The 26,023-nt window shown below is 39.6% G+C and overlaps 1 protein-coding gene across 1 annotated transcript; it reads right to left on the bottom strand.

Moving 5' to 3' along the window:
• Positions 1 to 11,490: 11,490 nt before the first annotated feature.
• Positions 11,491 to 20,682, bottom strand: sbk3 (serine/threonine-protein kinase SBK3). The gene is given in 4 exon segments (NM_001113933.3): positions 11,491 to 13,895; positions 15,357 to 15,559; positions 17,931 to 18,119; positions 20,296 to 20,682. Coding segments are annotated over 3 exon segments (1,092 nt in total). The 5' UTR covers positions 18,091 to 18,119; positions 20,296 to 20,682; the 3' UTR covers positions 11,491 to 13,166.
• Between the last annotated feature and the right edge of the window lie 5,341 nt (positions 20,683 to 26,023).

Genomic DNA, 26,023 nt, shown 5'->3' with positions numbered 1-26,023 from the left:
AACTCTGTACACATTATACATTATGTATGTCTTGCTACACTTGAAATCATTTGAAACCATTGTACAACTTGCTATTTATTAGCCTCTACAAATATACTACAACTCAGCTGCCAACTTTTTTCTTTTAAGAATTGAATAAAGTGTTAAATAAAAAAAATATGAAATAAATGGTTATTACTCCAGGGAGCACAGCACTGTGTTGGACAGGTTCATCAGTTCCCTTGAGCTAAGTTAATCACTTTTTAGTTTCCAAAACATCTTTTATGTACAATTTTAATTGTAGCCCATGTGGCTTCATGAAAGAAAATAGCAGTTACTTGCCAGCAACAAGCAGACATAAAGCAATGCTGAAACACTGTATACAAGAAATAGAGACGGTGCAGCCTACGGCCAAGGTTCACAACTCTCCCAGTACCACTTAGAGGTCAGTAGCAAAATGCCAAAAGATAGTAACGAATGAAAATGGCAAATGGTAAAGGGAGTCAATGTGGTGCTGAATATATGTGTGACCTGAGAGTGTGTGGTTAGCAGTAGATGAAGAAGTGAAAGATTTTGCCTTCCCCATTTTGTCATTTTTACTGTCAGCTGCTTGTTTATCATCAAAGCTATTTATGTAGCTTGCATCTTTCATAATATGGAAATTAGGTTACAGAACGGTTATACAGTTATACAGGGTCAGCGAGTTTGTAATTAAGGCAGTGGAGGTAATTAAGGACAGCGCTTGAGTGAGTAGCACAAACAGTGTTATATTATACGGGATGGATGCTGCTAAGTACCGGGCTGGGTGATCTATAAATAAAAACCATGAGCTAAGCCGGATTGGTTCCTCTTTAGCCTCAAAGATATTTTAAGATGCAACCAACAAAAAAATATGGTTCAATGGTGATAAATGCAAAGTTATACACTAAATGGTAGTGTGTTGGGGGTATCCTTAATGGAGAAGGATCTAGGGGTTTTTGTAGATAACAAGTTGTCTAATTCCAGGCAGTGTCATTCTGTGGCTACTAAAGCAAATAAAGTGCTGTCTTGTATAAAAAAGGGCATTGACTCAAGGGATGAGAACATCATTTTGCCCCTTTATAGGTCCCTGGTAAGGCCTCACCTTGAGTATGCGGTGCAGTTTTGGGCTCCAGTCCTTAAGAAGGATATTAATGAGCTGGAGAGAGTGCAGAGACGTGCAACTAAACTGGTAAAGGGGATGGGAGGGTTAAGCTAGGAGGTTAGACTGTCAGGGTTGGAGTTTTCTATGGAAAAAGGTTCTTGTGAGGGGACATGATTACTCTGTACTAGCGATGCACCACATCCAGGATTTGGTTTGGGATTTGGCCAAGATGCAGCCTTTTTCAGCACCTCTCTCTCTCTGCAGCAAGTGGAGGAAGCAGTACCACCAATGAGAGGAGGTAGGGACAGAATTACCGAATTCTATACAAGGAAGCAAAATGGATCAGTACATTACATGGCAATGAACACTTACACCGGGAATAAACCTCGACTATGATTTAAGTAAATTATTATGTTTTTTTGTCTCTGCTTTAGATTGTAAGCATTGCTGTATTCAAGCCAGATGTTTGCTGATAAACCTTATATTTTGTTGCAATAATGAAAAATAAGATTCAAAACTATGATTCCTAGGAGGCACTATATGTATATTTAAAGAAAATGTATAGCATGATAAACAATATTATTGGCTTATAAACATTGTTAGTCAGTGCTGCTAAATAAAGGCACTTCTATTCATATGTTGGAGTTTTGTTTGGACTTCAGTTTGATGGTCCTGGTGTCTGGAGAAAAGGGGGGACACCAGCAGGCTAGCACCCAAAATTGTAAATTTATGGAAGGTGTGCCACTCTGTATTGTGTAAAGAACCTTAAAACACATGTATAAGTGATAAAAATATCTGTTGAATTCCCTTTAGAGAAATCATCTGAAAAGACATTATCCTAAATGTTGGGCAGGGTAGGGGCCTTGTCTTAAATTAAAGCTAAACACTTAACAAATATTAACAGAAATGCCTTATTTTATATGCTGAGCTTACTGTACCAGCCTAGATGATCAGTATCTCTAGAAAAGTAAGGACCCAGGCCTTCAAAGTTGTCACAGGAGCTTCCCATCTTGGAATATGTTAGGAGTGTCAGTGGCATTGCACATGCTCAGTGAGCAGCTGTTAAGAAGCTTAGACATCAAGCAGAAAATTTGGGGGTATATTTATCATGCTGTGTAAAAAGTGGAGTAAAACATTACCGGTGATGTTGCTCATAGCAGCCAATGAGATGCTTTGCTTTGGTTTTCTAACTGTTGAAATCAAATTGCTGATTGGTTGCCCTGGGCAACAACACTGGTAATGCTTCACTCCACTTTTTACACAGCATGATAAATATAACCCTAAGTTTGTCTGTTATAGAAGCTGATACAGAATGCACTGGTTCAGAGCTGCCACATAAGGAGGATCTGAATAACTTATTGATTTATTTATTTTTTATTTATTGTGAATTTTATATGATATATATACTCTGTATTGTGAGAAACTGCTTGCTCTTCTTGTTCTTTTCTTCTTCTCTACTACTTCTTTGTTAAGCTTTAGTTCTCCTTTACTTGGCATAGTTCTATTATACCTGGCAGAGGCTAGGACAGCCCTATGTCCTGTAACTAGCTAATTATATTCTACAGGAATTTAGTTCCTTTTAATGGTGTGCCCAGAAATACAGGTGGGTTTCTGGTGGTAGCCCTAACAATACAGAGAGGCATATAATGAGCCTTGGTGATACTGTACAGCATTAAATGCAATGTTTCCAATATACAGAAGTAAAACACAATATTGCATGGCCTTTTATTAAATATGTCACCACAAGAGGGCAGTCAAGCCATGCATCTGACACTACTGCAATACTAAGTTTTAGCTGGGACACTGCCAATAAGCCTTCTGTGCATACGGCAATTCAAATCTGCCAATTAATTCACACCTAAACATTTTAAATCACTGTCAAAAGACAAAGGATACAGTTTTTGACTCTTCACATGTAAAGTGTTAGTAGCAGTGGGGGGATAATAGCCTCTGGGAAGGGATTTTTTTTATTAGTAAAAACTTAACTATTTACAATGAATCAAGCCATAAAAAGCAAAATTTCACATCACCCACCGCAAAAAAACAAACATGTCAATATTAAAACCCAATGTTATCAAAGTCCTTCCTTTGTCCATAAACCCACCCACAGAAAATCCATCCCAGTAAAGTCCTCCCTTAGTCCAATGGGATGCCTCCCAACCACCCAACACCAGCATCATACACAATCCCTGGCCTTTGAGTCCTTGCAACAAGCCACCCAGGAAACATGTCCACCCCCAACCCCAAACACATTGCCCTCCCAATTTCAGCAAAATGAAATGGGTAAAAAAAGAATATTTGCATGGCTTGAGTAGAGTCTTTTTGTGCAATCTGAGACTGGTGGGTACATCTCTGTAGCATTTTTCCCCAGACATGTTTACATTCTTCTAAAGAAACAAAGAGAGTGCATATTAAACTCAAACATATAACTCCACTGAGGGTTAAACATACATAGGGAAATAGGACAGTCACAGTCTTACACCATTCCATTTTGACAAATTTGTATCATTTGTTTGCACTTCTCTTCCCTTTAGGAAAGTATTGCCCACAACGGTAATGCCACAAGTGATACCTCATCACAGATATTATCATGTACATCGTACCTTGGTCTATGGGATGTTGTGTAGGCAGAACACCATAAGCAGCAGCAGTGTAGGACAACGGCCAATATATGGCACATTCAGAGTTTGTGCTAGCTTCTGACACACGGCCTTAGTCACAGGGTAATTCATTAAAAAGTGCTCTCGGGTCTCCTCTGTGGGACACCCCCACGGACACTCCCTGTTGTCAAGGTTAAGATAACGGAGATTGCCCCAAACAAAAAGTCTTCCCTGAAGGGCAAGCCAGTTGATGTCAAAATACTTGGGGGGAATTCTAATGTTATTTAGCCACAGAAGGCTGTGGGAGAGAACATCACCTGTACAATCTCTACAATCAACTCTTCCAAGCTCATGATGAAGAAGAGCTTCAAAGAACTGTACCACTAACTCACCCTTCAGAGAATCCTCACTGAGTCGCCATAGACCCTTGCCCTTTGCTGAAACAGAGGAAGCTCCCCACATGAAAGAAAGTGTGAGATTGTCAGAATACTCCACTCCAACCTCTCTGACACATACAAATGCCTCCCCTGCCCTAACAAAAGCCATGTCCAGGCGACTACTTCTCCCTGCACACCTGTATCTATGTGCTGCCTTCCTACCATCCTGGGTGGCAACATCAACCAGGCCTGTCTGCTGTACCATCTGGTTTAAATAATATCATTCAGATCTCCTAGGATTTCCTGTGATCTTTAGACCTCAGTACCTGGTTAAAGTCACCAGCCAAGATAACTGGGATTGACGTGTGCAGGAAAGGTCGTATCTCAGCCAACAAAGCCCTCCTAGCCACCACAGACTATGGCCCATAGATGTTAATGAGACGTAGGTGCCTCCAACCCACAGTACCAGAAGAAGACTACGCCCTACCTGGATTTCTAGGAAACCATGCACTTTAACTCGAGGTTATCACAAAATAGCACAGCAACACCCCCATATGGTTCCTCAGCTATTGACCAAAAAGAAGGACCATACCGCCAGTCAGCCTTCACCATTCTAAGATCCACCCTAGTAGCAAGACGGGTTTCCTGAAGGAAAATAACCTCGGCACCAGATCTATGCAAATACAATTGAAGGAGTGATCACAAATCTTTGTGTACAAGGTAAATCTTACCCGGGATAGGTCCGGGTGCTCATGCCCCAGACCTTTCAGCTTGAAGGAGCCATCATGGGAACAGCAAAACATATAGCAGGCAGGCACTCCGGAAAATCCAAAAAGTTGTAGAAATCAGCAGCAAAAAAGGGAATTAGTATAAAAAGGTATAAAGTTTATTTAGTCCATATGTAAAAGCACAGGGAAGCCTTACGCCAATTACAGAAACGTTTTGATTGGCCATTTCTCCTTTAAATACTGTTTTCTGTGAAATGTCTTTTAGCCTATGATTAAGTACCCTATGGTACGAAATGCGTAAGGCTTCCCTGTGCTTTTACATATGGACTAAATAAACTTTATACCTTTTTATACTAATTCCCTTTTTGGCTGCTGATTTCTACAACTTTTTGGATTTTCCGGAGTGCCTGCCTGCTATATGTTTTGCTGTTCCCATGTCGGCACCAGATCTAGGCAAGCTCTCAAAGGCTAAAAACCTAGTTTGCCGAGCCTTACTACAGACATTAGATGTTAAATTGGAGACTGTACCATCATGGATATTTTGTAGATTTTTCTTTCTTAACTGGAGAAGTAGTTTCCCTATAGTGTTTTACTTGAACACTAGGGGATTCAGACCCTTCTCCATCATCACACACAAGTTCAGATTCTCCCAAAGTATTGGTGACTGCCCCCATAGGTTTTCTCCTAATGGGCAAGTCTTCGGCTTCCCTGCTTCTCTTTTGAGATGCCAACTGCACCTCCATATCCTCCTGCTCCCTCTCCTCCTCCCTCCGTATCCTGTCAAGCTCGTCCTGCTCCTCTCTTTCTGCCCTATTACCCCAGGCATCTGGGTCCTCATCCAGCACTGAGTATTTATTCCCAGTGTGACAGAAAATTCCAGACGCACCTTCCCCTGGGTCAAGTGAGTGAGCCTGCTTCTTGTTCTTTTTATTTTGGGCAATTTGCCAACCATCTTTATTTGTATGTTTAGGCCTGGGCTCCTTTCCTTTAGCTTCACTCCTATACTCCTGTTCTTTTGCATTCTTTGGTTTCCTTACTTTCTTTTTAGTATTTCTTGCCTTTTCCCCTGCTCTTTTTGTAACTACCTCCTCAAGTGCAGCTGAAACCTCTGTATTTGGCTCCTGACTATTTTGCTCTCCTTTCTCATCTCCTTATCCAAGCCTGGAATGAATAGACCATATTATGGTAGGCTTCAGGGCACTTCCTATGTGTGTGACCCATCCTAAAGCACAAGTTATACCTATCCTGTGGCTGTGGGATAGCAGGTATAGTAGGGAGAGATGGTGCCTATAGTAGCAGTGGGGGGATAATAGCCTTTGGGAAGGGACTGTGGCTGTAGGATAGCAGGTATAGTAGGGAGAGATGGTGCCTATAGTAGCAGTGGGGGGATAATAGCCTCTGGGAAGGGACTGTGGCTGTGGGATAGCAGGTATAGTAGGGAGAGATGGTGCCTATAGTAGCAGTGGGGGGATAATAGCCTCTGGGAAGGGACTGTGGCTGTGGGATAGCAGGTATAGTAGGGAGAGATGGTGCCTATAGTAGCAGTGGGGGGATAATAGCCTCTGGGAAGGGACTGTGGCTGTGGGATAGCAGGTATAGTAGGGAGAGATGATGCCTATAGTAGCAGTGGGGGGATAATAGCCTCTGGGAAGGGACTGGGGCTGTGGGATAGCAGGTATAGTAGGGAGAGATGGTGCCTATAGTAGCAGTGGGATAATAGCCTCTGGGAAGGGACTGTGACTGTGGGATAGCAGGTATAGTAGGGAGAGATGGTGCCTATAGTAGCAGTGGGGGGATAATAGCCTCTGGGAAGGGACTGGGGCTGTGGGATAGCAGGTATAGTAGGGAGAGATGGTGCCTATAGTAGCAGTGGGGGGATAATAGCCTCTGGGAAGGGACTGTGGCTGTGGGATAGCAGGTATAGTAGGGAGAGATGGTGCCTATAGTAGCAGTGGGGGGATAATAGCCTCTGGGAAGGGACTGTGGCTGTGGGATAGCAGGTATAGTAGGGAGAGATGATGCCTATAGTAGCAGTGGGGGGATAATAGCCTCTGGGAAGGGACTGGGGCTGTGGGATAGCAGGTATAGTAGGGAGAGATGGTGCCTATAGTAGCAGTGGGGGGATAATAGCCTCTGGGAAGGGACTGTGACTGTGGGATAGCAGGTATAGTAGGGAGAGATGGTGCCTATAGTAGCAGGGGGATAATAGCCTCTGGGAAGGGACTGTGGCTGTGGGATAGCAGGTATAGTAGGGAGAGATGGTGCCTATAGTAGCAGGGGGATAATAGCCTCTGGGAAGGGACTGTGGCTGTGGGATAGCAGGTATAGTAGGGAGAGATGATGCCTATAGTAGCAGTGGGGGGATAATAGCCTCTGGGAAGGGACTGTGGCTGTAGGATAGCAGGTATAGTAGGGAGAGATGGTGCCTATAGTAGCAGTGGGGGGATAATAGCCTCTGGGAAGGGACTGTGGCTGTGGGATAGCAGGTATAGTAGGGAGAGATGGTGCCTATAGTAGCAGTGGGGGGATAATAGCCTCTGGGAAGGGACTGTGACTGTGGGATAGCAGGTATAGTAGGGAGAGATGGTGCCTATAGTAGCAGGGGGATAATAGCCTCTGGGAAGGGACTGTGGCTGTGGGATAGCAGGTATAGTAGGGAGAGATGGTGCCTATAGTAGCAGGGGGATAATAGCCTCTGGGAAGGGACTGTGGCTGTGGGATAGCAGGTATAGTAGGGAGAGATGATGCCTATAGTAGCAGTGGGGGGATAATAGCCTCTGGGAAGGGACTGTGGCTGTAGGATAGCAGGTATAGTAGGGAGAGATGATGCCTATAGTAGCAGTGGGGGGATAATAGCCTTTGGGAAGGGACTGTGGCTGTAGGATAGCAGGTATAGTAGGGAGAGATGGTGCCTATAGTAGCAGTGGGGGGATAATAGCCTCTGGGAAGGGACTGTGGCTGTAGGATAGCAGGTATAGTAGGGAGAGATGGTGCCTATAGTAGCAGTGGGGGATAATAGCCTCTGGGAAGGGACTGTGGCTGTAGGATAGCAGGTATAGTAGGGAGAGATGGTGCCTATAGTAGCAGTGGGGGGATAATAGCCTCTGGGAAGAGACTGTGGCTGTGGGATAGCAGGTATAGTAGGGAGAGATGGTGCCTATAGTAGCAGTGGGGGGATAATAGCCTCTGGGAAGGGACTGTGGCTGTGGGATAGCAGGTATAGTAGGGAGAGATGGTGCCTATAGTAGCAGTGGGGGATAATAGCCTCTGGGAAGGGACTGTGGCTGTGGGATAGCAGGTATAGTAGGGAGAGATGGTGCCTATAGTAGCAGTGGGATAATAGCCTCTGGGAAGGGACTGTGGCTGTGGGATAGCAGGTATAGTAGGGAGAGATGGTGCCTATAGTAGCAGTGGGGATAATAGCCTCTGGGAAGGGACTGTGGCTGTGGGATAGCAGATATAGTGGGGAGAGGTGCTGCATTATGCTCCTCAAGCTGTGTGCCTTCAGTTGTTAAGCCGACCACCAGCTGAAGGGTAATATATTGGACAGTATAAATAAAGGGTCCACCAAGAAAAAGAGTGAAGTACCAATTAACCATTAATCAGATACCAGTTAGATAAACCCAAAACAAAATATATTTATCACTTCATGATAATAATGACTTTATTTCACAGCCAACAGAAGCTATCGGAATTTGTTGGATTGCACCCCAACCTTATGGAACGTGGCTGCTCTGGACTGTAATTGTTCCCACTGATGGAACGCACACAGTACACAAGCGCATTTGCCTTGGTGTTGACAGACGAGACCACAACAACTTTTTCACTCGCTTGTTTCCATGACTCACAACAATCACGATCATTCCAACTCGGAAACCTTCTGCAATGAAATAGCGGCACGATGGGCACATTAAATGCCTCATAAACAAAATTAGTCAGCAGTACAGCTAAAATAAAATGATCCCCCTAAATACAATTGCATATTGACTCTTATTTAGATATGATTTTATGATACAGGGGAATGTAATGACAATGGCAAAGCTTGCTTCAGGCCTAATATCCCATAGCAACCAAGCAGCAGGTATGATTTACTTGGTCAGGAAAAATGAAAGCAAACAAATGGTTGCTATGGGTAAGCAGACCCTAAGCAAACCTTGCACCTGTTACTACATCCCCCGCTTAATGTATTTTTAACTGGCTATTTACAACAGTAGGGCAAGGGTTTTGCAATCTGCTTTCAATTTAGCAAGAAAAGGATGTTGTAAGTGTAAATAGGGCAAAGTTTGCCTCTGATTCCCCCAAATGTAATAAAAGATATTGGATTGGAGATATAACTGTGTGATGTTGCCCATAGCAACTAATCACAAATTAGATTTGAACAGTCACCAACAAGTTGGAAATCAAAATCAAAGATTCGACTGGTTGCTACGGGCAACATCACCAGTGATATTTATCTTCAGTGTTAGTAAACCGCAGCCCTAAATTTGCCCAGGAGCAGTAACCCATAGCAACCTATAAGATTTATTTAGATGTTTTTAAAGTGCAGATGGGAGTCTAAGATAGGAAGTGTGTCTGTGTGCTGAGGTAATGTTATTGACTGTGAGTGAGACCAGAGGTACAGATGTTGGATGAAATATAATTCTATTTTATACCGTTTCAATTTCAGGTGGTGCTGTGACATCTAGGATATAGCAGAAAGGCAGTCTGTAACTTGGGAGTGAACAGACTAGGGGCTAACCTAAAGGTTTTAGGCTCCTGTACCAGCCCAAGGCTACCACAATTCTTTGGCAGGGAAGATCTGTGCCCCCAAAAATGCTTCTTTTCTGCTGATTCTTTGCACATACTCTGTGCTGCTGTCACTTACTGAGCTTAGGGACCCACTCACAATATACTGTATATATAGAATATAAATGTCACAATATAAGGCTGATAAGTAATTTATATAGATCATTACTCCATGGCAGCTCTGAAACCAGTGCAATTAGCACCAGAATTAATAATCAGTCTTGCAGCATCAGCATATTTACAGGCAAAACATTTTCTGCTTTAAATTTGCTATGAGCCCTAAGCTCAGCTTCTCACCAGCTGCTCAGAGTGTACTGAGTATGTGAGTGTTGTAGACGCTACTGATAATATCCAAGACAGGGGTCTCTTGTGACAACTGTGAAGGCCTGGATCATTACTACTATAGAGATGCTGAACCTTTAGGCTGGTGCATTAAGTTCAGTGTATAAAATATGGCATTTATAGCCCTGTTCATTTTTAGGGTTTAGTCCTCCAAATTACCTTCGAATGTGGCTTATGGGTAAAAAAGGTTGGGGATCTCCACTCTATCCCTTCATTCATGGCCATGTCCCAAAGCTGGAACCTTGTATGAGATGATTACACCTAAGAATGAAAGGTGGGCATTAGTCCCAGATAAGCAGCAAATAAGTTATACATAGGTTCTCTCCATGCAATAAATGAGAATTATAGAGCCCATATACAGGTATATATTTACACCACAGTGGACTTGGCAGTGAATGGGGACATAGCTGTGTAAGGTTGGTAAACATATGAGGTTTCACAGCTGCCAATCAGCATTACACCACCTGTATAGGTATAGTGTGTAAAGTGCAAAAAAAAGCCTCAATCTGACATATTTTGCACTTTTCTCTCTGTGTGGGGCATTGTGTGAATAGCTGAAGGACATGGAGCTGCAGAATAAAGTTTGAAGCTAGTGTTACAATCTTGAGCCTTATAATCTTCCCTAAAGGTTTCCCAATAATGCCCATTGCCATATTCCTCCTGATCCAATATTTTCTTTACTGGCAATTGAATTGTCTGGGCCAGGTCAGTAAGATGCCAGTTTCAATATTTCAATACTGTGTAAGGATCTAACCTATGTTTTACCTTCTGGGGTTAAAACGCCTTTTCCAAGATGGCTGCTGGTTGCTGCCTGGCACAGGGAAGTCATCATTATGATGCTTGTATTCAGGGCTGTGGAAAAGGATTCTCCAGGGGAGGAAGAGAAAGTAATAACTAGATGAGGAGGAGAGAGCTCTGGACTGAAAAGGGAGCAGCTTGCATTATTAACCTCTACTGTTCCACAGAGGACTTTACTGACTTTATAAAACCTTTGACCATTTATCCTAGATATGAAGTGTTTCATGTTAGTAGTGATTCACCTAATAATACACATTAAACTGGATCTGCTGTGGATTTGTTTAATTACTGCTAAGTCTCAATAAGTATAACTTAGTTGCACAGTGCCAGGCCAAGCCAGCCGGGTACACTAGGCAACCTGGTCACCTTGGCCCGCCTAGCCCCCCTCATGTGTGCTTGCGCGCATGCACAAACAAGTGCACAATGCACGCACACAGGGCAGGGGCACCCACTGACAGGGGGACTGCAGTGAGGGGGAAAGTGCCCAGAACTAGAGGTAGGTGAAAGAAGAGGTACCTGCCGGGCGCCCCCCCACCGTTGTGCCCTAGGCAGTTGCCTTATCTGCCTACCCCTAGTTCTGGCCCTGGTGTTGCACAACCCTATACTGAGTGGAGGCACCAGCGCTACATTCACAGAGCTTTCCGTTCTCCCACCAAATACACTACGGTGCATATACATTTAATAGCAGGGTTACAGCTGCTCTCACAATTGGCCAGAAATGCACATTCTTTAAAAGTGACAATATAATTACATTTTTCAGAAAATCTGTTTATTGGTAAATATAAATCTAAACACATATTTACAAAACAAAACTTTTTTCACAAGTAACTTATATACTGCAAGCTATACACTCATTTAATCAGTGCCAATCAAACATTATAAGTAACAGATTCCCTTAGATAGTTTGAAATCTATTGAACATTAGGGCTTGTACTGACGTTTTTTTCTTGCGCCTTCCTTGGCAGTGGTGATCTCCTGCATTCTACCATAGGGAAGTGCAGGAAAAAAAAACGAACCCTTACTGAAAATTCTATTCAGCCCCTAAGTCACAAAATGTTGAAAAAAGGGGCTAATTTCCTATTATATTAGCTATGCTGTACATTGCAGTGAACTATAGCAGCCTCTGCAACCAGTCAGCAAAGCAATTATCGCTGTAATAGTGCAAATTAGATTTTTATTCTTGTGCATCAGTCAGGACCACACCAAAGCTACTAGATTTCTGGCCAACAGCCATGTTCTGCTCTCTCTGTCTCTGTCTCTTGTACATCACTGCCAGTTTATATGTGTTTTATTCACACTGTCTTGTATTGTCTTGTATTAAATTCTGGTGCAAGGTGGGCAGTGTTAGAGGTACAGACTAGTCCTCTGCTTACCGACTGTCTTGCTGTCAGAATGATGTACAATTAGGGAAAAGGACCACATATATGCCTCCTATCACCCACCTCTCGTGAATACAGTTGCAGCAATTCAATAACAGAGGTAATATTGTAATATGTCCTATTGGAGACATATATTTCACTTTGGGTACTGCATGCCTTGCTGTAAATGACCCTCATCCACTTTCAGTTTTATACATTGTAGAAATTTCCAAAATAATGGATTTGACATGATCTGATGTTTTCATCAGAACCCACAATGGTGTTGACCAGTAAAAATATTTTTATAGAGGATGACTATCTTAATTACAAAAACCTTAGACATAAATGATAAATGCCCTCTAAATTCCATAAGTTTTAGAACAATACATTCCAGCTGTAGTTGAATATAAATCTTTTATGCATAAAACATTGAGATAACACAATATACAAGATAACCCTCAATAGCAAACATCCTGTGAACTGTCATACATTGCTACATACCGATTGCTGTGCCGGATTTTCTACAAAGACAATGCATTAGGCAGCTATGGGAGAAATGTAACTATAGATGCAATATTTCCTCCAACTGAAGCAAACCACAGCAAACAATGTAAATATAATAGCAATACGCAATTACCATTTACCGATCTGCTGCTTTAAAGCACCAAACCAGGAGAAAACATTGCATCTCTTATTACATTACCCTATATTTTATAGTTAATACATTTAACTACATGAACCCCATTGATAAAATATTGAAAATGTATAAAAATATATATCCAAAATAAAGCTAAATCTATACTGTAGTATTTAATGTAATTATTAACAACTTGAACTACTTTACGAATGTTGAGAAGAATGGTGAAGCTACGCTATCAATTTATAGTACACTGGAAAATATACTGTACAGACTGTTGTTTACATCCCATAAGAAACCACGGTGGTACAAGGCTGGTTTGCCGGTGACAATTACAAATATAGCAAAATCTAAAAGGCTTCACCTCCCTGCATTACTTAAACATATTTATTGTCTGCTAAAGAGATAATATTCACTCCCCTTTCTCTGCTCATTCATCTTAACTCGGTCTTTGATCTTCCCATGTTCTTCCTTGTGCTGACGAGTTTATCGGAGAAGAGTCTTCTGATATCATTGAAGAGGTTTTAGTGGATGTGCTTTCATTACCAACATTGTCCTGCAAAAAGTTTATGTTATCAACGCTCTCTTCCAAGTATTTTGAGTTGTCCAGCATGTTATTGTTATCTTTAATGCTGCCGATTTTCCATGGCACCTTCAGATATTTCTGTACCTCAATGGCTGGTCTTCTTTTGTCTGGATTGATTGTCAGCAGTTTCTGGAACATGTCCAAAGCCTGGTGCGTAAATTGTTTCCAAGGAGAAGGGACATCCAGGTAATCTTGGTTGCTTTGCCACAGGGCAAAGTCTTCATATTGTTTGTCGCTACACAAAGCTGTGTCCCAGGGAAAACAGCCGCATAAAATGCAGAATATAAGAACACCAAAGGCCCACACGTCTAAACTGGAGTCAAGCTCAAGTGTTTCAGATTCTTCTAAGCTGCAAAGTTCTGGAGCAGAGTAGGGAAGGGTTCCTGACATGGGAGAGAGAAGAAAGCCCTCGAGTCTTGTAAGACCAAAATCTGCCAGTTTAATTAAATGGCAATCTTTGTCAAAAATTAGTATGTTGTCTAATTTAACATCTCGATGTACCAAAGCTTTGCTGTGCATAAAATCCAGTGCTTCGGCCAACTGCATTGCACAACGTTTCACCATGGTCTCAGATAGTCCAACCTGCACATAAAGACAATACATGTTTAGTGTTTCTTAATTTTGCCAAAACCCCACAGTAAATAAATGGTATTTTTCCTTTCTTGCATGATGTATATAATGAATATTTTCTATTTCTAGAAAAGTTATGTAATCATATTTCTGTTGTGGAGACCTGTAGCTTACGAGTTTACTGTCAGGAATATTTTAAACTATCATAAAGGCTGAAGGTTGTTTGGTCCAACGCTCTCTGCCAGCCTATCAAACACAGGTGGAGACAAGCGGATCGTACACCAAGTCTGACTTTGCCTGTAGGACAACTGAGTCTACACAAAAAGAGACTGCTGTAGATCGCTGTACATGTATAATAATTAGCTCTCAGATGGAAAGGAAGTCTGATGAAATGATTTCTGATTAAATGGATACTGCCACAAGATATGTGGGGGTGTAGAAACTTGACAGAGGACTGATTAGACAGTTTTGGCAAACCTTTTTGGTTAAACATGAAAGCAGTAAATTTTATTGATGTGCTCTCATCAATAGGTGTGCTCCTAGTTTCATAGTACTCTCTATGTTCATTCACCCTCCTACTGGGTCTGCTACAACCCCTTCCTGCCTTAGGGCAGAGCTGCATGGGAGATGTTGTTGAGTTATATGTAGCTGCACAAGTCTAAAAATAATGTAATTGCTATTAAACTCTGAATTAAAGTAAAATAAATTTGACATCAGGATGAGCAGGTATAGAGGTTTGCAGCAGAAAAGGGGGGGGGGGGCTGGATCAAGCAAGAAGTATTGTTGAGCAAAACAGAAAGGTGACTTGAGGGTGAATGGGTCAAACTGAAGAAGATGGGGAGGTGGAGCAGAGGAAAGCGGGAATGTGTTAAACTAAAGGATTTGTTGGTATGTGCCCACAAAATATATACAAACCAAATGTGCAGCTCTACCTTGATTTGATCAAATTGTCAACTTATATATAACATTAACAAGTGCTTTGTAGAGATAAGTGCAACTGACAGTTAGGTAATTGAACATTTTGTTGTCCTCAGTCACTAGTGAGCAGTGGAAATTGGATTGCTCCCAACATGTGCTCAAGAGCTCCTTAGTAAGTGGGGCCTGGATTTTTGGCTGTTGTAGTGCAAAATGTATAGTGATTTAGAAAAAATAGTGTCACCCCAAGGGCATGGGGTCCTATAAGTAGGCTAATATCCTAATCAGTTAAATGGGCTGTCTGTGCCCTGTTCCTGTAACTGTGTAGCACCCAGTGTGTTACAATATTCCAACTGCACAAGACTGCTCCACACTAATTGCTGTTCTACTGGCACAGGGCAATTATTGCTAATTTCTGCATAATCCTGTAAAACTTCATCCTGTAATTGGAACCTACAGTTACTTGATCCTTTGTTTCTTTACTATAGAACTATTTTAGCCCACTTCTACAAAGAACAGTTTTTACACTGGCTAAATGCAGTCACTATTTGTACTTACTCCAGGCTCTAGGATGGAATAGAGATCTCCAGCTGTTGCTAGCTCCTGGGCAAAGGCAAAATATTTATTGGTTTCAAAGGCCAGTCTTAGGGTCCCAATAATATTGGGGTGAGATGACAGGCACAGCGACACACAATACTCCATTAGAAATCTTTCCTTCTTTGTAGACTTCTTCCTCATTAGCTTTAGGGCCATGGCTTTGTCTGATAGAAATAAGAGATAGAGATACTGTATGTTAGTAAATAGATTTATCACAACATTTCCCATCAGTTGAAGTACTGCAAAGTGGAAATAATCATTTTATATACGCATTTTTTTTTCACTGTGCAGAGGATACTCAGGACTCTTGTGTGACTATGCAACAGTACTGAAAGGTGATAAAGTAATCAACAAATTGACAGCTGCTGAAAACCTGATCGCTGTTCCTTGAAATAGCAATAATTCCAATCCTCACGATCGCAGCAGAAAATGGGGAGGGATCGGTTTGAGGTGCAAATATTATGATGGTTACAAGCTCGGATGCCCTTATGGTTTGCTGTGGACTCATATAGCAAGTGTATAAATCTGAGTTTGTCTTTCTCACCTCCGAGATTGTGCACTTCTATACTGTGCAGCTGTTCTCTATATCCTGGATGACGAACATGGGAGAATAAATCAAAAAGAAACTGCTAGCCAACACATTTCACAGCTTGCCTACAGTTACCGTGCAATCAAGGATTACGCAGGGGGCAACGTGTGAGGGTCCAGATGTTTAACTTGTAAACACAGACCTGTTTTTCTCCATTTATACTGCCAGTTGGGTTAAATATGACATTAATCTAATTCCCTAACCCATGTGAAGATTGGGGGTTGCAATGATTGCCTGCCTGCCTCAAATTACTGTGCTTTTTCTACATTTTTGCATGGATAATTTGGTATGCACATTAAGCTGTTTCTTTCAATTTTTAATTTTGTATATTGCACAAATGCCACAAACGCTAATCAGCAGTTAACAAAATTATTTTTACAGATTTCAGAATATGTGTTTTTTATGTCACCCTTCCTAAAGGTGAATGTTCATGTTCCATGTTCCTTTTATGTACGGAGTCACCCACAGGATATTATTAAATATTAGTCAGTAGAGAGCAGCAGTGCTTAGCTGAATAGAGCATAGTGAGTGTAAAGCAAAGCTAGAACAACTGCATTGAGCAGGTGTTCTGACTCATGCACAGATGTATATGGTGTAATTGCATAACTTGACGGTTACAAAAATCCGAACTGTCCGTTGTGTTCAACCAGTTGCAGATCTACACTAAGCTGATCCAGATGAAGCAAGAAAGAAAGATAAAAAACGTGGAGTTACTGACAATTGTATTTACATGGGAAAAACCTAACTTTCAAAGTTACCCCATCAGTTTAAAATGCCTAAATCTGGGATTGACTGTATACAAATCCATGCAGTGCCTGATGCTCTACAGATCTCTTCCGGAGCTACATAATTGTGCTTCATCCTAAGTACAAACAGTTTTCTAGCTGACCTATGCCATGCCAGCTGCTTTAACCTGAACTACAGCACTTGTACAAGGATGCCAGGAGTTGTATTAGCGCTAAAGGTAAACTAATCCTTATTTAGGGAGGACCGTGCATCACTGCTAACCCTGGCATGCCCACCTCTCTTGGTTGTGTGTCATGATGGCAAGTCTTGGGCTCTAAGGGAAATTGGCACATTCATGCTCTCTAACTGGTAAGAATGGAAGACCAGGAAGTCCAGACCAGAGCAGTTTTGGAGACAAAGTGGTGGGGAGGGGGGGGGGGAAAGAATTTTGGAGCTGTGTGATATTTTGGACTTTCCCTGTCCTTTAAATCTACTCCTAATATGGCATGCTGACCCTACAGCAAATATTCAGGGCCCACTTCCACACTACTCATTTTTTTTCTGCGATACAGTTCCATGGACACTTGACCACGGAGAGGTGAGTGCGCACAGTGCAGTTAATACTACAGCTAAGATGAGTACAAGAAACTTTACCCCAAGTACACTCTGTCCTAATATCCCTTGCTTCATTCACAACCTTATACTATTGTTGATCTATACTTGGCAGATCTTAAGTACTGTTCTAAAATGGGCTTAATAAATCAAATTGTGAAATATTCCACTAGGGGACAGTTGGCTGTATGTTATTGCAATTTGGCCACACAGGGCCATAGTTCCCTGATCAACCCAAGGTCGAATCACTTAAGTGTATGTTTGATGTGTAAATCATGCAGTTCTGGATCAGCCAGTGACAAATTAGCTTCTCCTTTGGTAAATCGCAGATAAGTTGCTGGCCACATTTCTGCAGGGGATTATTAGCAGGGGATTCACTGTAATGAGAGAGAGTAGGTGCAACTGTATAAGTGAACCTGGGAAATATCACTACCTCAAAGCAGGTCTCCATGCGTTCCGTAAACCCTGTACTTTGAACCTTGGGTGCAATTCAATAGAGCAGGCTGGACTGGCACACACAGAAAGATGCTAAGGAACATGTATAGGTACATGTAGCATTTTAGCAGTTCGTACATGTTAAACATACAGGAATTGTGCTAATTTCTCACCTTGTGCTTTATGCTCAACTTGTAAAACATGTCCATAAGAACCGCTGCCCAGCTCCATAATAACCCGGTAATGCTCCTTCATTGATATGTGCCGCAGGGACTTTGAAGTGAATTGGATCATCTTCTGCAGGATCTCCTCGTTCTCATCCATCTCACTCATGTTTATTGCTGTAGGTATGCTCTAAAGGTCTAAAGAAGTAAATAATCAGTTACCCCACTCACATGTTCCCACATAGATTCTAAAACTTCAGGACGCTATGTTCTACACTTACAGCAAAACATTTTTTTTTTTGTGTACATCTTTTATTCTAACCTACAAACACTTTGTTTATCAGTAATGCATAATATGAACTCTGCAACAGTCTCCAACATATGACCGCCAGTCATTGCAGGACTACAACTTTATTTAGGTCCCAATACTATCTGTCAGAGGTTGCTGAAAGCTGGAGTTTAATGTAAGCTGGGTTGCTAAAGTGGAGAACTGCTATATATAACAGATGTCCATGCTTTGACCCTTAAGTTGTTCTTAAATGAAAAGTCCCAATGAATGATGGGATGTGCAGATCAGCAACATCCTATAGGCTACAACTTAGGCACCTTAGGTCAGTGGTTTGTCAGGGAATGTAAATCAAGGCATTGAAAAGGTAGTATAATGTCTGTATATTTAGTTCATCATATAAAGTCACAAACAGATAAATCCCAGTGTCTTACAATATCTTACAATATACAATAACAATTGACTGAGAACTTTTCCAAGTATTAAAGCTGGGAAATGCATTTTGCACTGTATTAAATACACGGCTGATTTTGCTTGTGCTGCAACCAAGAAGCAAGAGTTTAATGACCTTGTGCCTATAAAACTACACCATCAACCATATCATAATCCATTAGACTGCAATTATGTACACTGTGTAATTAACATCACTGCCAGTAGTTAAGTTACAATCTTTATCAACTTATAGAATTTTTAAATTTAATTTATTATACTATCTTACCCATATTAGCCCAGTAAAAGAATAGTACTTAGCGCTAGTGAGGACAAAAGGAAGACTTGTCCTTTAGGTTCAGTGGTTTACTAATAAGATTGCCCTTTATACAACATCCTAGTTTGCGTTTATCTTTCTTATCTTTAAATCATACCTGTTCACAAAACATCACTGTATTATCAATAATCACTAATATTTCTGATTCACTAAAAAAGGCATCCTACCCTTTCTTTAAAATATCCACTGTATCTGCCAGCTAGAGCTCTGTTATTATATTGCTATAACCAAAACATAATATAGATCATGTAAATCCCTATTTGCTTAATATAATGGAAGCATCTGATTTACTAATATCATTATGAATCATATATCAAATCAATAACCCAATAATGATAACTTCATATATTTTTTTAAATTGTTAAAGAAATAATCATATTTGGCTGAATCAGCATTATTCCATTTGAAACCTGTATTTTGATGAATTTTAATATGTATAAATATGGGACCCGAATGTTCAGGACCTGGGGTTTTCCAGATAAGGGATCTTATACCTTAAGTCTGCTAAAAAAAGAATTGAAACATAAAATAAACCAATATAATTATTTTGTCTGCAATAAAGATTATTTACTGTATATCTTATTTAGGATCAAGTATAAGGCACTGTTTTATTATTACAGAGAAAAAGAAAATTATTTATAAACATTTGAATTTGAAACTTTCTGGATAATGGGTTTCCAGATAATGGATTCCATACCTGTACTAAGAGGAATAGACATTTTAAAACAATGCAATCATTGTCCATAGCCTTCAATGATGAAATGGTAAATATTTGCGTTTTTGTTAAATATGGTAAATATTTGAATCAGATGGCCAGATCATTTCCTGATAAATTTGCCCCTACATTTATAAACATTTAATTTTACAAATATTTATGATATTTGTAAAAAAAAAAAAAAACACCCATAATATATAAGATGGGTAAAGTCATAATTTATTCAACTGTAAGCAATAAAGAGGAATTATATGGGTGGAGAGGATTTTAATTAACACGGAAAAGTATCAATGACAAAGTAATTTAATGACAAAGAGAATTGCAGAGAAGAAAAGATAATGATCAGCTGATTATACTGTTAATGATTTATATTATACAGGCATTTTCTTATGTCTGTATAATATACATTTTCTTATTCTACAATTGTAATTTTGTAATCAGAGTACAGAATAACATTCAGAGTGCAATTCCGAGTTATCAATGTGGAATGATCCAGTTTTACAATATCATATGACCTGTCACTGATTTGTCACCAAATGGGTCCTTCCATGTCAACCCAAGCAAATAGTTGCAATAGTAACATAGCAAATTATGCAAACTGTCTTACCTTGCTCACTGAGAAGAAGGTTGCAATCAGGTCTTTGGAAAGCAAGTGAAAGAACTGGATTTATTACGGAAGCAGGAGGGGAAAGTTGTAGGAGCTGCAGAGGCTCTACACTGCACTGTACGTGTGCCCCGCTGATTCAAGCAATTTCATGGGTGGTGCTGACTTGGCTAATATATAATAACCTTCCCCTGCAGCAACTGTGTGTTACTAGAATGTTTTAAACTTCCAATGCTGCCTTCTTTCCACTGATTTATTTTTCTCAAATGACCGATTGTTTCCTGTGTGGCGTTACAGGCAGCACAATAAATGCCCAGTGCTCTGCCCTTCACATCCTGTGGTTCCTACTCTCTGGCTCCTTCTCTTGCCTCTGCTTGGCACAGTTTGCACTCGGGGGCTCTTCCCTCTGCCCTTATATCTCCTGTAACCACAGAGACTTGGGCTGGCTGTGTGTGCGTAAATCTGTCCAACACACTTCTTCTCTTTTGTCACCAAGACAGCCCCTTCGTCAGAAAGTGCCATTCACAAACCACTTCTATCTGACTTCTAAAATTAGACTGCTGCACAAAATGTGCCCTGTCACATCACTTATGCCGACAACAAAGGAAAGGACATTTAACAGCAGCTCTGAACTAACCTGTAAAGCTTAGACTATGTGGCATCAGGCTAATTTAACCTCAGTCAGTTTTTATGTATTTCTAGACCTTTGGTCTCCAAGCTATACATTTAGCCCTTGTTTTTAACAATGTATTTTTACCTAATATTTACTTTACAATTAGGCAAACTGATCTGCAAGGAATGTTTTATAATGTGTTGTAATTCTCGTAATTTTATAGATGCTTTTGATTGAATGTCTTTCTTGAGAATCACCTGCTTAAATGCTTAGTCCCCCACTCTTAATGCAAAGACAGAAAGTTGCTGTGGTGCAGAACTGGTATACAGGAGACATATGTGACCTTGACTACTTGAGCTCAACAGGATCAGTGGAGATGAGGGATGTTCTGTCTATAGAAAGTGGATACAGTAGCAAATCCATAACATAGCCAGGAATGGATGGGGGAGCTTTCAGCACAGGTAAGAAGCTGATTTATGGAGAAACACCAGTGCCTTTGAGACTCTAATGTCTATAAGCTGAAGGTAATTTTATCTCCTTTTAAAGCTTTTTTTTGGCTTTGAGCTCTCCAGCACCAAGTGTTATTAGGAAAGAAAGTTGGACATTACAGAGTTTTTTGGGCTTTGACCTACAAGTTTTTGTCTTCTAGGAAGCTAATGGCCAGTGTAATCGGAAAAGAGAGTCCTGCATTAAAAAGGTTTTTTTTTTTTATGTTGAAGATAACTATCAACATGATCAGTCAAAAAGTCCTACCTTATAAAGTTTTTGTCTTTGTGATAACTTAAAATGATTCATTAGTTGGATTGTGCTTCTGCTGCATCTAGAATAATAGTATCCCAATGTATCCCATTAAGTATTAAGCAGTACTTACATTGGTACCAAGCCAGTATGTTTCTCTTATACATTGCCTTGATATGCCTAGTCCCATAGGCTGTGATTGATGGAACTTCATTGCACCCTCATTATGCTTTAATCACCAATTTATTTCTACAGCTTTGAGATATTCTGTGGATCTTAACAGGCATTATTTAGCCATTCACACAGTCCCTACCCCAGTGGAGCCTTTTCCATGTCTTTATGGAAGGCTTTTGAGTTTATACATTTACGTGCAAACTTGGGCTTTAACTTTCTCTTTGTTACTTGCACCTGGACTTTGTCAATATATTCTATACAAATCCTTACATGGTATTAAATAGTCTCACTACAGCCATTTGAATTTTGTTTTTTAATAAAAAACACATTGCACTTTCCGGGGTTGAAAGAATAAAGTCAAACATGGGCAATGTGTCTAAGTGTAACCAACTGTCCACATAAAATCAAGGGCAAGGACAAACCTTCCACTGACACCAAAAATAAGTGGCACCAGCTTAAAGACACCTGTTCAACTGCCCTTAAATTAAAAAAAGAGCCGCTAATCTTACCCCAGTGTGGAAACAGTGGCACATGATATGGGTCACATGCACTGACCCCCTTAAAAATACATTCTGAATTTGCCCATGATTACCTTATTGTTGGGGAATTATGAGTTATCACATTTAATCCTTTCACAGGATTTCTAATGACATGAGTCTAATTTGTACGTGATAGGCGGTCAATTCATTTCCACTCACAGTCATATTGGTTGGGTTGCTTTTTTATTAATTTATTATAAACCTAAAGAGCAATATAGTTCATTGCTACATCCCAATATCTTTGTTTGCATATTTAATTTTATTTGCATCTCTAAACAGTTCATGATAAATGTAAAATCAAAACGTGCAAAAAAAAAAAGAAAAATTAAGATATAAGTATATAATAATTAAATATATTCAAGCAAACACGCATTTATTACATTTTATACATACACTTATACATGTAATATATACAAGCACATTATTTACAAATGTATTCAATGGGCACTTTATAAAAGTACATTAGACCTCTCATTTTACATTTTCCCAGAGACCAGAAAACATCCAGTAAAATCCAAGAAAATATAAAATGAGGGAAATGCATTATATACTGGTGGGACCACAATAAAGTGTAAAATGAAGGACAATTAAAATTCGGTCATGTAAAATTGGGATTTCATTGTATTTGTACTTCAAGGAAAAATATGCATTTAGTTTTTGTACTGTATGTTATATTCAATGTAAGTAAAATATGTTTCTGCTAATTCTTCATCCACTGGAACTATGATTGTATATACAGATATGAGGCTATTATCTGGAAACCAGTACAATACCAACTGCCATTCTTGTTCTCTTTAATTTAATCTTTATTAATAAGACAGTACCTTGATGTAATTTTAGCTGCCAATCTAAGATGATGTTCAAATGTTAATAGCCTTATGCTGACTAACGTAAACATCCCTTATCCATTTATTAATATTTAACTAAGGGGATTTTTAGAATGCAATTTATCAATTTTATTTTTCAAAATGTAAGTTTAGAGCTTAATACATAAAAACTCACCCACGTTCCTGGGATTTATAGAAGTGCATTTATCAAACGGGGAACTTCTAAAAATGCTTCTAAAAATCTCATAGGCATGAACAGAACGTGGGTGAGTTTTAATGTATTAAGCTCTAAACTCACATTTTGATCCAATTGAGTTTTTTTTTTAATCAAGATCATGTTTTCTAAATCAAGTGCATTATTTTACACTTTTCTTTGATGCATTTTTTAAAAATCTTTCCCAAACTCTCTTCTTTAAGATTAATAAATATATATATTTATTTTGTTTCAATTATATTATTAGTGCATTATTATTAGATTTAGTGCATATTATATTATTATATTTATTCCATAACAAGAACCGAAGCTTCAACTTTGTCAGGCTCATAAGTGGGTTGTTGGTATGCCCTAAATGGAATAAAACTTTACATTTTTTTAAAGCCCTGAGCTATACTAAACTTTGCCTATATCTATCACTACTTTGTGCACCAAGCAATTTGTAATATTTGCATCATATATATACCCTTTGGATATATATATATATATATATATATATATATATACATATTTTTTTTTTGTCTGTGTACATATATATAGTATTTCATTACTTTCCTACTTTCCTATATATTTAACATGGAAAATTATATTTACAAAAAATGGCTCATGTTACATTATGGCACTGTTCCCAATGACACTAATAAATGCTTTGCCACAGGATACCCTTTAAAACATTCCAGCAATTGTAATTAACCTTACTTTAAAATGCAGGAAGGATTTCATTTGAATAAACATAGAATACTGCTATCTACCCCTCGGGGTGTGAGAACATTTGGGTTACAGTAAACAATTTCGTAACTGTACATGCAATGGAATTTTCATATATATAAGGGGAAATGCACAATCGGCTTTCTGCAGAAACATTCCATTGGCCGGTTCCAGTAGATTACTATGCTGGTTACAAGTAATGTATACAGTATGTCAGGGCGGCTAGAAGCTCAGACCTTATTTAAGTGTTGAAAGATACACTTCATACCTCATGTCATAGACCTGCCACACATATGTTCATTTTTATTTTCAGTTAGTTTATATTTTTTAGTGTGAAATGATTTATGTTTACTAGAGATTTAAAACTTCTTTCCCTTGAATTAATAGTTATATAACTATCAGTGCTACTGCAACTCAGCTCACTATAAACAGCCACATCCAAACTTGCTTATTAAGTATGTTATTATTTAATTCTGATTGCGTAACCCTTAATTAATGTTGCTGGCAACATAGGGACTGATTTATCAAAATATGAGATTAGAACTCACCACAGAAAAATCCACCACTTTCTATTCATTCTTATGGGAATTTTAGAAGCGTATTTTTTTAAATGGTGAACTCTCATTTTCACCCATTGATAAGTATACTGTATTGTATATTCAGTATTAGCAAACATCAAACAGTAACATCATTGCCTATAATATTGTGCCATTTTTATTAGGTGCTAAATAAAAGGACTGCATGCACATTACATGTTCCTTTTCTGGAAAGCACACAGTGCACACTTCTAGCTGGGGGTATAAAACATGCCCTATCTAATCATGCACTCAAGTTTATCAAATTGAACACTAAATGAAAGCACAGAGTAAAGCTGGACACAAGGTGTATGTGTTGCTAAGCATTAGTCAGATATTTTACTCAGAAAGAGTATCCATACATAGCATTTATTGCATTCAGAATTCCAAATTGGCCCATATAGTGCATAGTTAATAATTTTTTAATGACACATAATGCACTTTTTATTGTGCCAGATATAAGGTATTTTTAAATGTTAACATCAAAGGTTTTTAATCAGATTGCAGTTTTGCTGTCAGAAAGGACCCAATGGATTATTGCAAGTTTCCCCTCCCTATTCCCTACCAAAGCACGCAAGGTGCAGCTGCCCTGGTGAGATATTACATAAAACCTGGGCTCAACATCTGTATCCTAACACAATGACTGCCAAGCACAAATAGCTTTACACTGGCTCTAAAAATCCTAGGATCAAGCCAACAGTTTGGTCAAAAATTAAAGCCTCTAAAAAATATCCCCTTCAGCCCACTTCTTACCCAGTGAAAGTGCTCTCTCTGCTGAATGTTTTCACAAAACTGCAAATTTGCGGCAACAAAAAATTCAGCAAACGAGAAAAAGTTGTGGTAAATGCATTTTGCAATTTCACCCATCCCTAGTCATCTCCATTTGTCCCCCCCCCCCTCCATAATGCTGCCATGGCTCTGATTCTGCTCCTTGCATATGGTCTCTTCCATTCTCTGCTACTTCGGTGCATCTCCTACTCCGTAACACAGCTGCTGCTCTAATTCAGATCCCTTCTGCTCTTCCCCATTTTGATGTCCCCATTGCTTCACCATTATTCCTTCCCCAACATCTGCCCTCGGACCCCATGTTTCTGTTATCTATTACCCCTACCCCCATGTCCTGTTGTCCCAGTATACCTGTTCATAAAACAGTAATTTTGCTAGCTATGCCAGATATATGATATTATTTTATCTGCAATGTAAAAAATAGCACGTAAAGACATCCCATCCCATTTATCATTTTCAAATCCTATATTCTGCATGCTTTGCATTTTATTATGAAATGAATCCTTTTCTTATTCAGTAGTAGAACTGGAGTAAATGGGAGTCCTGATTTTTTTTTT

This window comes from Xenopus tropicalis, chromosome 7 (genome assembly GCF_000004195.4).
Source record: "Xenopus tropicalis strain Nigerian chromosome 7, UCB_Xtro_10.0, whole genome shotgun sequence".
Classification (NCBI taxonomy): domain Eukaryota; kingdom Metazoa; phylum Chordata; class Amphibia; order Anura; family Pipidae; genus Xenopus; species Xenopus tropicalis.
This window is presented reverse-complemented; position numbering and strand designations above follow the sequence as displayed.